Source organism: Thalassophryne amazonica, chromosome 2 (assembly GCF_902500255.1).
Source record: "Thalassophryne amazonica chromosome 2, fThaAma1.1, whole genome shotgun sequence".
Lineage (NCBI taxonomy): Eukaryota > Metazoa > Chordata > Actinopteri > Batrachoidiformes > Batrachoididae > Thalassophryne > Thalassophryne amazonica.
This window is the reverse complement of record NC_047104.1, coordinates 110,485,115-110,502,356: the sequence shown is the minus strand read 5'-3', so window position 1 is coordinate 110,502,356 and position 17,242 is coordinate 110,485,115. Positions and strand designations below refer to the sequence as shown.

The following is a 17,242-nucleotide window of genomic DNA, read 5'->3' as shown; positions in this document are numbered from 1 at the left end:
TTACCTCCATGATAATGATGAAGGCCATTTTGGCTGCAAGGATGTGCCAGAACTGCATAGTATGAGTGTACTCCCTCTGATGTCCTGGAGGATAACGGTAGTCACGGTATCTGAAGAGACCAAAAACAAACAAAAAAAGTCTTATATAAAGCCTCACATGATGCTGGTGTCAGGACGCATCAGAAACTCTGACAAAATAATAACATATTACTATAGGTTTATGTACGTACTCTGCAAAAAGCATGAAATGGTCCATCCCTTCTACTACCGCAGTTTTCAAGCTGGACAGTGCATCCTTTAGCCTGTCTGTGCTGGCCAGCCAATGTGCAAGACAAACGTCAGACTGAAATACAGGTATTTATCTCATTTTCTAATTTTAAGATTTTGAGTTTTAAGGAATTTTGACTGATTGTATTTGTTTTAATGATTTCAAATCATATTGTTTGATTCTTTATTGACTACTAGCTGGGGTACCTGGCGCTGCCTGGGTTAACCTGTTTTAGACATAAGCCAAATGCCAATCATTTTAATCAAAACAATTGCCCAACATTTGTTTTTGTAATGCTGATGTCTTATAAATATAATAGTTAATGGGCTAAAGTTTGTCCAGCAGAACTATAAGAAGTGGACTCCCCAAACTAAGTGGAAATACTTGGTTAAAAGACAAACACGTTTGAAGTCCTTCATGCAGACTTTGTTTTGCAATCAAATTCATAACAAAATTACACACAAAACGTAGGTAACAGTAGATGTAAATAACAATGAGTCAAAATTGAGATAGTAGTGTATTTCACTGTTAAAGGTAGGTAACAGTAAATGTAAATATTAGTGAATCAAAATTGAGGTAGTGGTGTATTTCACTGTTTTTACATTGCAATTTTAAAACATAAAATGAACGTATTCAGACAGGAAGGCAAACTGGGTTGTACAGGACAGTCAGGTGCTTAACAGTTGAGAACATAAAGTAGCTGAAGAAAGGGATTAAATAAACAGAGATGACCAACACATATACAGGGCTGGAAATTTGAATCTGCCTGGTCATACCCACAGCCTCAGCCTAATAAGCATGTTGTTGTTTGGCTGAGTGTGCTGTGGCTGTACTGTGCTGAGTGTGCTGTAGAAAGGGATTAAATAAAGAGAGATGGCCAACACATATACAGGGCTGGAAATTTGAATCTACCTGGTATTGAATATACCCACAGCCAGCTATTTTGGGGGTAATTTTCAGTTCAACTTAAAAAAAAATGGTACCAGTTTGTTCCCCATGTCATGATGATTCAGAATATATATAGTTTTTAGGGCTACATATTATAGTTTTGGAGTTTATCCCGGACAGACAGACAGACGTAGCCCTTTATGTATATAGATGACATGCATGTGTGTATGTGTGTACAAATATACATTTGTGAATGTATGTCATGCATATGCGCGCGCGCACACACACACACACACACAAACACACACACACAGTTATATATGTATGTATGTATTTGAAGATTACATCAAGGTTAAATGAATAATAAACAATGAAGGGCAACGCTGTTTATAAAAAGTTAACTTGAAAAAGATAACTGCATTGTGCGTGAACATGCATTCCTAACCATGTGCATGAAATGAAACTCATGCTTTCCAGTTGTAACTACTGTGAGGACCAGAGTCCAGACAATATATAAATGTGATCGCACTCCTCAAAGACACAGATCATTTTAAAACAAGGCTATGGTTTTCCTTTTTGATCACTCCAGGTTTAGTTACAGGTCTTAACTAATGCAAGATGGAAAGCAGTTGATTGACATTGACTAAACATTAAGCATAAAATGTTTACTAATTGTGTAAATATGGAGGTGCAGTTCTCAGTAAATAATAGCCATCAGGTTTGTGTAATTTAGCAGACTTTGGCTTAGGACCACTGCTTTGGTAAAAGACATGAACGCAGTGATTTAAAGAAAATGCACCCATTAAACAGGATGACCATTAAGCATCATACTGGAAAATAAAACACGTATACATGGCAGTTTACATGAAATATACTAAATGTGTTGTAGCACTTGTTTCTGCTGTACCTGCAGGTGGTGGTAGAGTTATCAAACCAGTCAGGTGGTTCCTCTGGAATGTTTTCCTCACGGATCTGAGAGATATTGTATATTGATAGACTGTTGTTAACGTAGCCCCTCATACTGGCTTCTTTGCTGTAGGCATACAGGTAGACCAGACGGGGAATCATGTCCGAGGTGAATGCCATGATGAATGCCTGAGACAACAGCAAGCACAAATGTCTCTCAGTAAAATGTCTGCCAGAGTCACAAGGCCAGGTACGGCACAGAGATTATTGCTAAAGTGTTTGTTGGACAAAGTTCTTATACAAGTTACAGTGTCTTTAGTGGCCCCCAGGGCCTCGTCATCAATCAATCAATCTTTTTTTTTTTTATATAGCGTCAAATCACAACAAACAGTTGCCCCAAGGCGCTTTATATTGTAAGGCAAGGCCATACAATAATGATGTAAAACCCCAACGGTCAAAACGACCCCCTGTGAGCAAGCACTTGGCTACAGTGTCATGAGCAAAAAGGATTCATAAATAGCAATTAAGCTAAAGGGATTGTTTACATGTGCCTGCCTGAAAAAGCCCAGACATGTCCCACTGTGACAACATTCTAATAAAGGCAGTATATATATATATATATAAAAAATCACTACAAATTATGTTCAAAGATGCCAATATAGCCTAAAAGAGGAAGTTCACTGGTCCTCAATATCATGGAAATGAGTGCAATATTTATGTGCAATATCCACTGCCAATGAAATATCCACAGTTTTGTATATACTTTTTGTTATGTGTCGACGCGGGTTGAGGAGCGGACCTGCGTCAGACGGAACCCAGCGCTACAAATAACCAGAAAAGCGGTTCCAAAAACAATATATTTATTCACCCACTGGTGCATAAAAAGTGTAAAAAACCAAAATAGCGTCCTTCTGGTGGAGTGAAGGCTGGCACGCTCTCTAGCGCCCAAAAGGATCGAAGCCCGGCGCTCCTGGACCCACTACCACCGCCAAACACCCCCCAGGTGGACACGACAAACCGACTCTCTGCGAAGCATAGAAGAGGTGAGGTAAGTTAGCAGTTACAACTAATATCCTTCAAAAGACACACACTATCAGCAACACATACAGGTCTGTATTTTAAGCTTTATGCAAATAAGCAGCTTCTCACAACAGGTGGAGGACCACTTGTCCGCATGCCACAGCAGTGAGAAGCGAGCTGCACAATCCTCATCACAATTCAAGTATACTGCGTAACAAAATACCAAGTTACTATCAACAATTAGTCAAACACTTAATCACCTTTGATGTGTGCTGACAGCATGTGTCCCTCACCCTTCCTTGCTTCACGGGCTCGATGTGTCAAACCCAGGCGCGGTCCTCAGCGTCTCACAAACGAACATCACAAGGTCGAGTTCCCGGCAGTTCTGCTTGAATCACACATGACTTAAATGCAGAACGCCATCCAATTATCTGCTTCAGCTGAAAGTCTTTAAGGTTGCATGTGAGCACCATTCACAGGTGCTGCACATGATGTTGATGAGGGTGAAGGATTCTTCAGCCAGCACCTTCTCCACAGACAAATCAGTTCTCATGCCACCTGGAGAGCAAAGAAAAGAAAAGAACACCAAAATATCCAGCCACACACCCCCAACACACAACACTTTTCTCTTTTTTTATATGCAATCTCCTTTTTGGTAGTCACTTCTTATAATTTTTTCTTTTTAATTTGCGCTTTGCATATACTGTTTTCATTCAATTAAATTTTAAAATTTGCACTGAAAGGTATTACACCTTATCTTTCATTGTACTGGTTACAATGACAATAAAGTACCTCTATCTATATCAATCAGAACCCAACATTTCAAACCTGGATATCCAATAAATTACAGAGTTATTGGAGGAAACCTTGTGGACCCACTCAGCGATTGTGTTGTGCCTGTTACTTGCCCTGCTAATCACACGGCATAAGATTAAAACTAAAATGCATACAGTACAGTCACACTGAGTTTGCCCTGTAAATAAAATGTATGTCTTTACTTATATACAAATGTCACTCACATTAGTGACAACAGACAAAATGGCCACCGCGTTGAGGATCTCCTGCCACGCTCCAATGTTTCGGGCTTTTGATGCAACTGGCCGTCTGAACTGGGTGGTAAACTTCCAGGCATCCACTCGGACCTCCAGGATGTTGTTGAAGAGAGCCAAGAGAGGAGCCAAGGGGAAAGAGGCTACAAACAGAGTGATGAAGCCAAACTGGATCACTGGAAAGAGCAGAAAGAAACAGGACAACAGGAAAGTAAGAAGGAAATGAGGAAAAAAAAATGGTTGGTTGTTTGGAGTTCCATAATGAGCATAAATCTGTAAATCAGTTCTCTGAGTCCTGCTTTATGACATTCTGAATCATGCATTCATGTTAGCTGTTTAGACCAGTGATTCTCAAATTGTATGGCCTGGTGGGCCGTGAAGTTACTGTAGGTGCGCCAGAAGACATTAAAATTCAATAAACAAAAATGTATTTGATTTTCACTTTTGTAATTAAGTTTAAAATTACCCAAAATATTTAAGATTATTTTTAAAATGTCATCAGAAGTAATAAAACAAAAAATGGGATTTTCTTTCTTAATTTGTGTGACCTATATACAAGGTCTGTCCATAAAGTATAGGTCCTTTTTATTTTTTTCAAAAACTATATGGATTTCATTCATATGTTTTTATGTCAGACATGCTTGAACCCTCGTGCGCATGCGTGAGTTTTTCCACGCCTGTCTGTGACATCATTCGCCTGTGAGCACTCCTTGTGGGAGGAGTCGTCCAGCCCCTTGTCGGAATTCCTTTGAGATTTTTTTAATGAAAGACGTGCGGACGGATTGCAGCGTCGGCTCGCAGCCGCTGCGACACTCCGCCACAGGAAAAACACCTCTGTTGGAAGCCTTAAGGACAAGTTGGAACATGTCCAGCTGTTAAACAATTTCTCATATACTCACTCCACTGAAAGCCATCAAAAGCCGCCTGGATTTTACAAATGGTTATCAACACGGAGGTGTTTTTCCTGTGCCGCCGCACCGCGCGGACCCTTCCGCATGTCTTTCATTAAAAAAAATCTCCTTTAACAGTGGAATATCCGGATAAAATGCTGAAACCGACTTCTTCTGAAACTTCTCTGTTCTCTCACAACGTCCTGGATCAATAGAGCCTGAAATGTGGAGGTTTTCAGCTTGAAACAGGCTGACGACGGCACCTGAGAGCGCTGCACGACGTCTCGCTCCGTGGGAAGTCCTTAAAGCGACAGTATCACCTCAAAATCTCTCATCAGCCGTTAAAATTTTCACCGAAAACCAGCTTAATTTTTGGAACCGTGTCCACTTCGATGTGTATCACAGGTTTAGAAAAAATTTTGATCAAACAAAGCGCCAGTCTCTCAGCAACTTCTCAGACAAAGGAATTCCGACGAGGGGCTGGACGACTCCTCCCACAAGGAGTGCTCACAGGCGAATAACGTCACCGACAGGCGTGGAAAAACTCACGCATGCGCATGAGGGTTCAAGCATGTCTGACGTAAAAACATATGAATGAAATCCATATAGTTTTTGGAAAAAATAAAAAGGACCTATACTTTATTGACAGCCCTCGTATTTTTTCCATTATTGGGAAAATTTAACCACACATACGCGCACGCACGTGGTGTCATGCGTGTTTTGGGGCGGAAATATGATACTCTCACTGTCAAAGCAACATCCCATTCTGCGCTAATCAAAGCAGCAGCGATGTCGTGGACCGCGGAGGAAGGGACTGTGTGAATTTTCACTCCTCTCCACTCTGTTTACTGCTTGCCATGAGCCACGGTCCTTCTCTTCCCTGTCTTCGTGGGAACATTGGCAGACCTTCCCCAAGTAATGCAGGGTGTGGCTTTGCTTTGAACCAATGAAGCAGTTCTTCGATCTGCTGCTTCGTTGGTTCTTTGTTTTATTTTGCTTTATCTTCATTTTCCCCCGCTAAAACCCAAAACAGCATATGTCTGTGAGATATATGTACCTTTTTTATGTTAAACCGACCTGTTATGGTCTTCTGAAAAAGTTGATGGATGTATTTTATAACTTAAAAACGGGACCGATGCTAACGCGTTAGCATGTCTATGGCGTTTTCAATGTTAAAGTTAGCATTAAGCTGTTCGCATCTCAGCACAGTTTGTACATTTGTTTTCTGTAATAATTAATGGCTCAGCATTTGCTGTTGTAAAAGATTCAAATGTATTACAAATTCTAATATTTTTTATTTATTTTTATTTATATATTAATAATAGCAACAACAACAATAACAGTAACAGCTCTTTTAAAAGATTTCTGGGGGAGATCCCCCAGACCCCCCATACTGAATACTGTGTTTTTAGTTCACAGTTTGAGGTAAGTTTTCTTTGTTTCAGAGGGCTTCATACCCATTAAAATTCACTAGAATCTACAAAATTTGACTTGCTCTTTTAAAAAATTTCTGGGGAGAGCACCCACAGAATCAAGACTACACGCTGCCCCCCCAACACTCCTTTATGTACCTTTATGTTCAGGTTTTGCTTTCTTTTTATGCTTAGTCTCTCTCTCCTTAGAGGCTATTTAGAATTCATTTGTATACTGTATAATGTGTTTATTGTATTTATTGAGGAAAAACGAGTGTGTGCCCCCACTACACCACATTTTGGGGAACTGCTGGCATTAATTTGTAGTAGGAAAAAATTTCAGTCGGATGAAAATTTATTGCTTTAACCCAAACACCCTGCGATTTTGCAAGTTCTACCACTTAGAAATCATGGAGGGGTCTGAAATTTTCATCTTAGGTGCATGTCCACTGTGAGAGACATAATCTAAAAAAAAATTCCGGAAATCACAATGTATGATTCTGCAAATAAGTATTTGAACACCTGTGAAAATCAGTGTTAATATTTGGTACAGCAGCCTTTGTTTGCAATTACAGAGGTCAAACATTTCCTGTAGTTTTTCACCAGGTTTGCACACACTGCAGCAGGGATTTTGGTCCACTCCTCCATACAGATCTTCTCCAAATCTTTCAAGTTTGGAGTTTCAGTTCCCTCCAAAGATTTTCTATTGAGTTCAGGTCTGTAGACTGGCCAGGCCACTCCAAGACCTACGGAGCCCCTCCTTAGTTACCCTGGCTGTGTGTTTGGGGTCATTGTCATGCTGGAAGACCCAGCCATGACCCATGCTCAATGCTCTTACTGAGGGAAGGAGGTTGTTTGCCAAAATCTCGCAATACATGACCCCATCAATCCTCCCTTTAATGTGGTGCAGTCATCCTGTCCCCTTTGCAGAAGAGCACCCCCAGAGTATGATGTTTCCACCCCCATGCTTCATGGTTTGGATGGTTTTCTTGGGGTTGTTCTCATCCTCTAAACATGGTAAGTGGAGTTGATTCCAAATAGCTCTATTTTCAATCAATCAATCAATTTTTTTTTATATAGCGCCAAATCACAACAAACAGTTGCCCCAAGGCGCTTTATATTGTAAGGCAAGGCCATACAATAATTATGTAAAACCCCAACGGTCAAAACGACCCCCTGTGAGCAAGCACTTGGCTACAGTGGGAAGGAAAAACTCCCTTTTAACAGGAAGAAACCTCCAGCAGAACCAGGCTCAGGGAGGGGCAGTCTTCTGCTGGGACTGGTTGGGGCTGAGGGAGAGAACCAGGAAAAAGACATGCTGTGGAGGGGAGCAGAGATCGATCACTAATGATTAAATGCAGAGTGGTGCATACAGAGCAAAAAGAGAAAGAAACAGTGCATCATGGGAACCCCCCAGCAGTCTACGTCTATAGCAGCATAACTAAGGGATGGTTCAGGGTCACCTGATCCAGCCCTAACTATAAGCTTTAGCAAAAAGGAAAGTTTTAAGCCTAATCTTAAAAGTAGAGAGGGTGTCTGTCTCCCTGATCTGAATTGGGAGCTGGTTCCACAGGAGAGGAGCCTGAAAGCTGAAGGCTCTGCCTCCCATTCTACTCTTACAAACCCTAGGAACTACAAGTAAGCCTGCAGTCTGAGAGCGAAGCGCTCTATTGGGGTGATATGGTACTACGAGGTCCCTAAGATAAGATGGGACCTGATTATTCAAAACCTTATAAGTAAGAAGAAGAATTTTAAATTCTATTCTAGAATTAACAGGAAGCCAATGAAGAGAGGCCAATATTGGTGAGATATGCTCTCTCCTTCTAGTCCCCGTCAGTACTCTAGCTGCAGCATTTTGAATTAACTGAAGGCTTTTTAGGGAACTTTTAGGACAACCTGATAATAATGAATTACAATAGTCCAGCCTAGAGGAAATAAATGCATGAATTAGTTTTTCAGCATCACTCTGAGACAAGACCTTTCTGATTTTAGAGATATTGCGTAAATGCAAAAAAGGAGTCCTACATATTTGTTTAATATGCGCTTTGAATGACATATCCTGATCAAAAATGACTCCAAGATTTCTCACAGTATTACTAGAGGTCAGGGTAATCCTTCCAGAGTAAGGATCTGGTTAGACACCATGTTTCTAAGATTTGTGGGGCCAAGTACAATAACTTCAGTTTTATCTGAGTTTAAAAGCAGGAAATTAGAGGTCATCCATGTCTTTATGTCTGTAAGACAATCCTGCAGTTTAGCTAATTGGTGTGTGTCCTCTGGCTTCATGGATAGATAAAGCTGGGTATCATCTGCGTAACAATGAAAATTTAAGCAATACCGTCTAATAATACTGCCTAAGGGAAGCATGTATAAAGTGAATAAAATTGGTCCTAGCACAGAACCTTGTGGAACTCCATAATTAACTTTAGTCTGTGAAGAAGATTCCCCATTTACATGAACAAATTGTAATCTATTAGACAAATATGATTCAAACCACCGCAGCGCAGTGCCTTTAATACCTATGGCATCTCTAATCTCTGTAATAAAATTTTATGGTCAATAGTATCAAAAGCAGCACTGAGGTCTAACAGAACAAGCACAGAGATGAGTCCACTGTCCGAGGCCATAAGAAGATCATTTGTAACCTTCACTAATGCTGTTTCTGTACTATGATGAATTCTAAAACCTGACTGAAACTCTTCAAATAGACCATTCCTCTGCAGATGATCAGTTAGCTGTTTTACAACTACCCTTTCAAGAATTTTTGAGAGAAAAGGAAGGTTGGAGATTGGCCTATAATTAGCTAAGATAGCTGGGTCAAGTGATGGCTTTTTAAGTAATGGTTTAATTACTGCCACCTTAAAAGCCTGTGGTACATAGCCAACTAACAAAGATAGATTGATCATATTTAAGATCGAAGCATTAAATAATGGTAGGGCTTCCTTGAGCAGCCTGGTAGGAATGGGGTCTAATAAACATGTTGATGGTTTGGATGAAGTAACTAATGAAAATAACTCAGACAGAACAATCGGAGAGAAAGAGTCTAACCAAATACCGGCATCACTGAAAGCAGCCAAAGATAACGATACGTCTTTGGGATGGTTATGAGTAATTTTTTCTCTAATAGTTAAAATTTTGTTAGCAAAGAAAGTCATGAAGTCATTACTAGTTAAAGTTAATGGAATACGCGGCTCAATAGAGCTCTCACTCTTTGTCAGCCTGGCTACAGTGCTGAAAAGAAACCTGGGGTTGTTATTATTTTCTTCAATTAGTGATGAGTAGAAAGATGTCCTAGCTTTACGGAGGGCTTTTTTATAGAGCAACAGACTCTTTTTCCAGGCTAAGTGAAGATCTTCTAAATTAGTGAGATGCCATTTCCTCTCCAACTTACGGGTTATCTGCTTTAAGCTACGAGTTTGTGAGTTATACCACAGAGTCAGGCACTTCTGATTTACATAAAGAAGGAATCATATCCTTAAACCTAGTTACAGCGCTTTCTGAAAGACTTCTAGTGTAATGAAACTTATTCCCCACTGCTGGGTAGTCCATCAGAGTAAATGTAAATGTTATTAAGAAATGATCAGACAGAAGGGAGTTTTCAGGGAATACTGTTAAGTCTTCTATTTCCATACCATAAGTCAGAACAAGATCTAAGATATGATTAAAGTGGTGGGTGGACTCATTTACTTTTTGAGCAAAGCCAATAGAATCTAATAATAGATTAAATGCAGTGTTGAGGCTGTCATTCTCAGCATCTGTGTGGATGTTAAAATCGCCCACTATAATTATCTTATCTGAGCTAAGCACTAAGTCAGACAAAAGGTCTGAAAATTCACAGAGAAACTCACAGTAACGACCAGGTGGACGATAGATAATAACAAATAAAACTGGTTTTTGGGACTTCCAATTTGGATGGACAAGACTAAGAGTCAAGCTTTCAAATGAATTAAAGCTCTGTCTGGGTTTTTGATTAATTAATAAGCTGGAATGGAAGATTGCTGCTAATCCTCCTCCTCGGCCCGTGCTACGAGCATTCTGACAGTTAGTGTGACTCGGGGGTGTTGACTCATTTAAACTAACATATTCATCCTGCTGTAACCAGGTTTCTGTAAGGCAGAATAAATCAATATGTTGATCAATTATTATATCATTTACCAACAGGGACTTAGAAGAGAGAGACCTAATGTTTAATAGACCACATTTAACTGTTTTAGTCTGTGGTGCAGTTGAAGGTGCTATATTATTTTTTTCTTTTTGAATTTTTATGCTTAAATAGATTTTTGCTGGTTATTGGTAGTCTGGGAGCAGGCACCGTCTCTACGGGGATGGGGTAATGAGGGGATGGCAGGGGGAGAGAAGCTGCAGAGAGGTGTGTAAGACTACAACTCTGCTTCCTGGTCCCAACCCTGGATAGTCACGGTTTGGAGGATTTAAGAAAATTGGCCAGATTTCTAGTAATGAGAGCTGCTCCATCCAAAGTGGGATGGATGCCGTCTCTCCTAACAAGACCAGGTTTTCCCCAGAAGCTTTGCCAATTATCTATGAAGCCCACCTCGTTTTTTGGACACCACTCAGACAGCCAGCAATTCAAGGAGAACATGCGGCTAAACATGTCACTCCCGGTCTGATTGGGGAGGGGCCCAGAGTAAACTACAGAGTCCGACATTGTTTTTGCAAAGTTACACACCGATTTAATGTTAATTTTAGTGACCTCCGATTGGCGTAACCGGGTGTCATTACTGCCGACGTGAATTACAATCTTACCAAATTTACGCTTAGCCTTAGCCAGCAGTTTCAAATTTCCTTCAATGTCGCCTGCTCTGGCCCCCGGAAGACAATTGACTATGGTTGCTGGTGTCACTAACTTCACATTTCTCAAAACAGTACAGATCCTTGCAACATGGGGCCGTGCATTATCCTGCTGCAACATGAGGTGATGTTCTTGGATGTATGGCACAACAATGGGCCTCAGGATCTCGTCACGGTATCTCTGTGCATTCAAAATGCCATCAATAAAATGCACCTGTGTTCTTCGTCCATAACAGACGCCTGCCCATACCATAACCCCACCGCCACCATGGGCCACTCGATCCACAACATTGACATCAGAAATCCGCTCACCCACACGACACCACACACGCTGTCTGCCATCTGCCCTGGACAGTGTGAACCGGGATTCATCCTTGAAGAGAACACCTCTCCAACGTGCCAAACGCCAAAGAATGTGAGCATTTGCCTACTCAAGTCGGTTACGACAACGAACTGGAGTCAGGTCGAGACCCCGATGAGGACGACGAGCATGCAGATGAGCTTCCCTGAGACGGTTTGTGCAGAAATTCTTTGGTTATGCAAACCGATTGTTTCAGCAACTGTCCGAGTGGCTGGTCCCAGACGATCTTGGAGGTGAACATGCTGGATGTGGAGGTCCTGGGCTGGTGTGGTTACACGTGGTCTGCGGTTGTGAGGCTGGTTGGATGCACTGCCAAATTCTCTGAAACGCCTTTGGAGACGGCTTGTGGTAGAGAAATGAACATTCAATACACGAGCAACAGCTCTGGTTGACATTCCTGCTGTCAGCATGCCAATTGCACACTCCCTCAAAGCTTACATCTGTGGCATTGTGCTGTGTGATAAAACTGCACCTTTCAGAGTGGCCTTTTATTGTGGGCAGTCTAAGGCACACCTGTGCACTAATCATGGTGTCTAATCAGCATCTTGATATGGCACACCTGTGAGGTGGGATGGATTATCTCAGCAAAGGAGAAGTGCTCACTATCACAGATTTAGACTGGTTTGTGAACAATATTTGAGGGAAATGGTGATATTGTGTATGTGGAAAAAGTTTTAGATCTTTGAGTTCATATCATACAAAATGGGAGCAAAACCAAAAGTGTTGCGTTTATGTTTTTGTTGAGTGTGTGTGTGTGTGTGTGTGTGTGTATGTATGTCAGACAAACAAATACACACACACACACACACACACACACACACACACAAAAAAAAGTTGTTACAGAAGTTATTGCCAAATGATAAAAATATCTTAACAATAAATTAAAAATCAATCACTTAATTTCTTTCACACAAATCAGAACATTTAAATGTGCAGAAATGGTGTCATCCCATTCTGTGTCACGGCTGCCACGATTGGTTGATTAGTCACGATTGTGTCGACTATCAAAATCTTCAGCGACTAATTGAATAATCAACATCATCATCATATCATAGTCATACTCGTGATGGTGTTGATGGCCAAATCAGCACGCATGACATGACTGTACCAGCAGAGGTGTCGTGAGCGCAGTACGTTGGTCACATCTGCTAGCTCCAGCCTGACGAGGAGGGAGTCAACATCATTGTTTATTTTTTTAAGCTTTGTTTTTCTCTCAAAGCTGTTGCTGTACCTTCTGCTGCCTTTCTGCCCTTGACGCACATGCATGGTCAAGTGGTAATCCGGGTCAGCCGTGATGTTGCCGGAAAAGTTATGCCCAAACAATATCATGGCTAGCCAGGAACGGAGCTCATAAGTTTGGGAACATTTTAACCAAATTAAAGAGAAAAATGTGCAATGCAAAAGCATCTGTGAAGGAAGCAAATTGTGGCTGATTCAGATGCTGACAAAGAGGTAAGTCGTCTTGGTAAGCTAACTGGCTAGTTAGTTGCTAACATTAACGTCTATAGTGAGCTATTTACTTATATTGAGAGCTGTAAACGTTAACATTAGTGATGACAATTTCATTAGCCTTTTGCTCAGAAAAGGACATAAATGTTCAGTCCACAACAGCTAGTGGCCACTGCTAGTGGCCTGTGTGGAGCTCTACACAGCTCCACGCCATACAAGCTGTGAGGATAGAAGAGGGTGCTGTGATTGGAGTAGATCCGGGATCAGTTCTCAGGGGCAACAGCTCCAGCAGGGGATCCAAAACTTCCCTTTCCAGGGCTACATTAACCACCTCTGACTGGGGATCCCGAGGCGTTCCCAGGCCAGTGTGGAGATATAATCTCTCCACCTAGTCCTGGGTCTTGGACGTGCCTAGAACACCTCCCTAGGGAGGCTCCCAGAGGGTATGCTTACCAGATGCCCAAACCACTTCAGCTGGCTCCTTTCAACGCAAAGGAGCAGAGGCTCTACTCCACGGCTCCTCACGAATGACCGAGCTTCTCACCTTATCTATGAGGGAGACACCAGCCACCCTCCTACGGAAGTCCATTTTGCCCACTTGTACCGCAAACTAGTTATTTCAGTCATGACCCAACCCTCATGACCATAGGTGAGAGTACGAACGAAGACTGACCAGTAGATTCAGAGCTTCGCCTTTTGCCTCAAGTGAAGGAGTTCAAGTACCTCGGGGTCTTGTTCCAGAGTGGGAGAAGACTTGTGCAGCATAATGTTTTTGCGTAGTTTTGAGTGACAAATCAGTACCAACATACTCTGATATCAAAATGTGTCCCAGGATGGCAAGTCTGCAATGCAGACTGCTTTCAGATCTGCTGTGGTGACTCGGAGCAAAACAGAAAAAGGAATATTTCATCGCAGTTTGATGTGTCAATAAAAAAACTGTGATTCCATCGTTCAGACTTCAAAGTGCTTTCTCATGTTTTTGGAGTGGATGATCTCGACACTGAGTTTGTATTTTGAAGAAGTTTCTCACCCATCTCCAGATACTCATAGAACAGGCCCAGCTGGGTGAAGTTCTGCAAGACATAGTCTTGTTCCCAGCGGCTGAAGTGGTTCTCTGGATTATGTCGCCCCTTTCTGCTGCTCCACCAGTTACAAATCAGCCTGTGAGGAAAAGACAAACTTTAAACAGTGTGGTAAAATAAACTGTGTAATTTATACAGACAGTTTCATCAGAGTGGAGGAAGAAGTAGTTCCCATTGGAGCTGGTGCTTATGTGATTCAGTGACGATGACAGTCTACAACTCCCGCTGGACAGGATTCCAGCCCATGTTGGGTTATTTCACCAGCCAGAACCAGTACACAGGTGACTGGACTGGGACAATGCAGATGAAATGTCTTGTCCAAGGACAAAGACAGGTAGTATGACTAGGAATCAAACCCTGGTCTACATCCTTAGTGATTTTCTGGTCAGGCCGGGGTTTGAACCGAGGATCCTCTGGTCTCAAGCTCAACGCTTAACTACTGGACCATCACCTCCAAAGTGCAAGGTGTGCATAAGTAACACTGTCGGCTTCTGTGCCTAGAGTTGGAGAAATAGTGCAAGTTTTGCATTTGACCTCACCGCTCACAGCTTCATAGTGGAGTGGAGCAGAGAAAGAGTTTCACACAACAAAACAGATCAAATCTAGGTTTGTATCTCTCATGTGCCTTCTGTCAAACTGTAGTTGAACATTCAAATCTTTAAAAAAAAAAAATCCTTCCCTATACCATTTAATGATGAAGCTGGATAAATGGCGATGCAACACGCAAAAGTTGCACATTACACAATTTCTCCAGTTGTAGGCACAGAAGCTAATAACATCTTCAGGGTTGTCCTGTCGTCTTGGTGGCTTCCCTCACTCGTCACCTTCCTTCACAGTCACTAAGTTTTGGAAACTGTCGCCTCTGGACAGATTTCCTATACAGTACCCTACTGTTTGTATTTCTCAATAAGTAAATTAAGTCCAAGACACTATGACACAACACTATAACACTATGTAACACAATTTTTGTTCCTGGCTTCTAAGTGTTATATTTCAACTGCTTATGTCTAAAGTCTATGGAAAAATGACTACATTCAGCACAAACTTTGATTTTATTTTTTTTAATGTTCTAGAAAGTTCTAAAAGTTTCTTGAAATTTCTAGATAATTCTGGAAACTTCTAGAAAATTCTGGACAGTTTTAGCAGTTCAAGAATATTCTAGAAGACTACTCAGTAGTAGTGAAGGCAAATCGAGAATATTCTTGAAAACAGACAAATTTCAAAATATCATTGTCCTGATCACAGAAGCAAAGTTTCTGTGGAATAACTGCTATTTTCTATTTATTTAAGGCATAACAGGTTAGGAAAACACACTGTGTACCCAGGAACAAAACAAAAATAAAAATTTGTTACATAGTGGTCTTGGAAATGTTCATGTATCCATCCCGACTTCACTAAAAAAAAACAACATGGGTGTTGTTGTTTTTATGTTACGTGAAAGAAAGTCTAACATGTCGCTTCTACGATATAGAATCAAGTTTTATGGGTGAACACATTCAAATCATGTAGTTTTAACATAACATGCAACACCTTAAAATCTAACTTGCTCAGTGAATATAATAAAATTATGGAAAGTATTTCCACCCAAGTAAAATGTGTTAACGTAGCAAGAAACAATTTTGCTGAATGACCTACAGTAGTGTTCAGAATAATAGTAGTGCTATGTGACTAAAAAGATTAATCCAGGTTTTGAGTATATTTCTTATTGTTACATGGGAAACAAGGTACCAGTAGATTCAGTATATTCTCACAAATCCAACAAGACCAAGCATTCATGATATGCACACTCTTAAGGCTATGAAATTGGGCTATTAGTAAAAAAAAAAAAAGTAGAAAAGGGGGTGTTCACAATAATAGTAGTGTGGCATTCAGTCAGTGAGTTCGTCAGTTTTGTGGAACAAACAGGTGTAAATCAGGTGTCCCCTATTTAAGGATGAAGCCAGCACCTGTTGAACATGCTTTTCTCCTTGAAAGCCTGAGGAAAATGGGACGATCAAGACATTGTTCAGAAGAATAGCGTAGTTTGATTAAAAAGTTGATTGGATAGGGGAAAACTTATATGCAGGTGCAAAAAATTATAGGCTGTTGATCTACAATGATCTCCAATGCTTTAAAATGGAGCATTCATGATATGCACACTCTTAAGGCTATGAAATTGGGCGATTAGTAAAAAAAAAGTAGAAAAGGGGGTGTTCACAATAATAGTAGCATCTGCTGCTGACGCTACAAACTCAAAACTATTATGTTCAAACTGCTTTTTTAGCAATCATGTGAATCACTAAACTAATATTTAGTTGTATAACCACAGTTTTTCATTTCTTCACATCTGCGAGGAATTAATTTTGTTGGTTTGGAACCATGATTTTGCTTGTTTGCTAGTGTGCTTGGAGAAACATGCCCATATCATGATGCTTGCACCACCATGCTTCACTGTCTTCACTGTGAACTGTGGCTTGAATTCAGAGTTTGGGGGTCGTCTCACAAACTGTCTGTGGACCTTGGACCCAAAAAGAACAATTTTACTCTCATCAGTCCACAAAATATTCCTCCATTTCTCTTTAGGCCAGTTGTGTTCTTTGGCAAATTGTAACCTCTTCTGCACGTCTTTTATTTAACAGAGGGACTTTGCGGGGGATTCTTGCAAATAAATTAGCTTCACACAGGCGTCTTCTAACTGTCACAGCACTTACAGGTAACTCCAGACTGATCAATGGGTGAGCCTTTGCCATTCTGGTTATTCTTCTATCCATTTTGATGGTTGTTGTCCGTTTTCTACCACGCGTCTCTGTTTTTTTTTTTTGTCCATTTTAAAGCATTGGAGATCATTGTAGATCAACAGCCTATAATTTTTTGCACCTGCATATAAGTTTTCCCCTATCCAATCAACTTTTTAATCAAACTACGCTATTCTTCTGAACAATGTCTTGATCGTCCCATTTTCCTCAGGCTTTCAAGGAGAAAAGCATGTTCAACAGGTGCTGGCTTCATCCTTAAATAGGGGACACCTGATTTACACCTGTTTGTTCCACAAAACTGACGAACTCACTGACTGAATGCCACACTACTATTATTGTGAACACCCCCTTTTCTACTTTTTTTTTTTTTTAC

The 17,242-nt window shown here is 40.8% G+C and overlaps 1 protein-coding gene across 4 annotated transcripts in view; it reads right to left on the bottom strand.

Annotated features, from left to right (window-relative positions):
* Positions 1–17,242, bottom strand: part of ano5b (anoctamin 5b) — a 202,296-nt gene that overhangs the window by 1,919 nt on the left and 183,135 nt on the right. For all 4 annotated transcript variants that reach the window (XM_034191614.1, XM_034191588.1, XM_034191597.1 and 1 more), the window contains 4 exons: positions 14,083–14,213; positions 4,102–4,307; positions 2,064–2,251; positions 5–110 (listed from right to left, as the gene is read on the bottom strand). In XM_034191614.1, the coding sequence (XP_034047505.1) occupies positions 5–110; positions 2,064–2,251; positions 4,102–4,307; positions 14,083–14,213 (631 nt within the window). The remainder of the gene's footprint in view (positions 1–4; positions 111–2,063; positions 2,252–4,101; positions 4,308–14,082; positions 14,214–17,242) is intronic.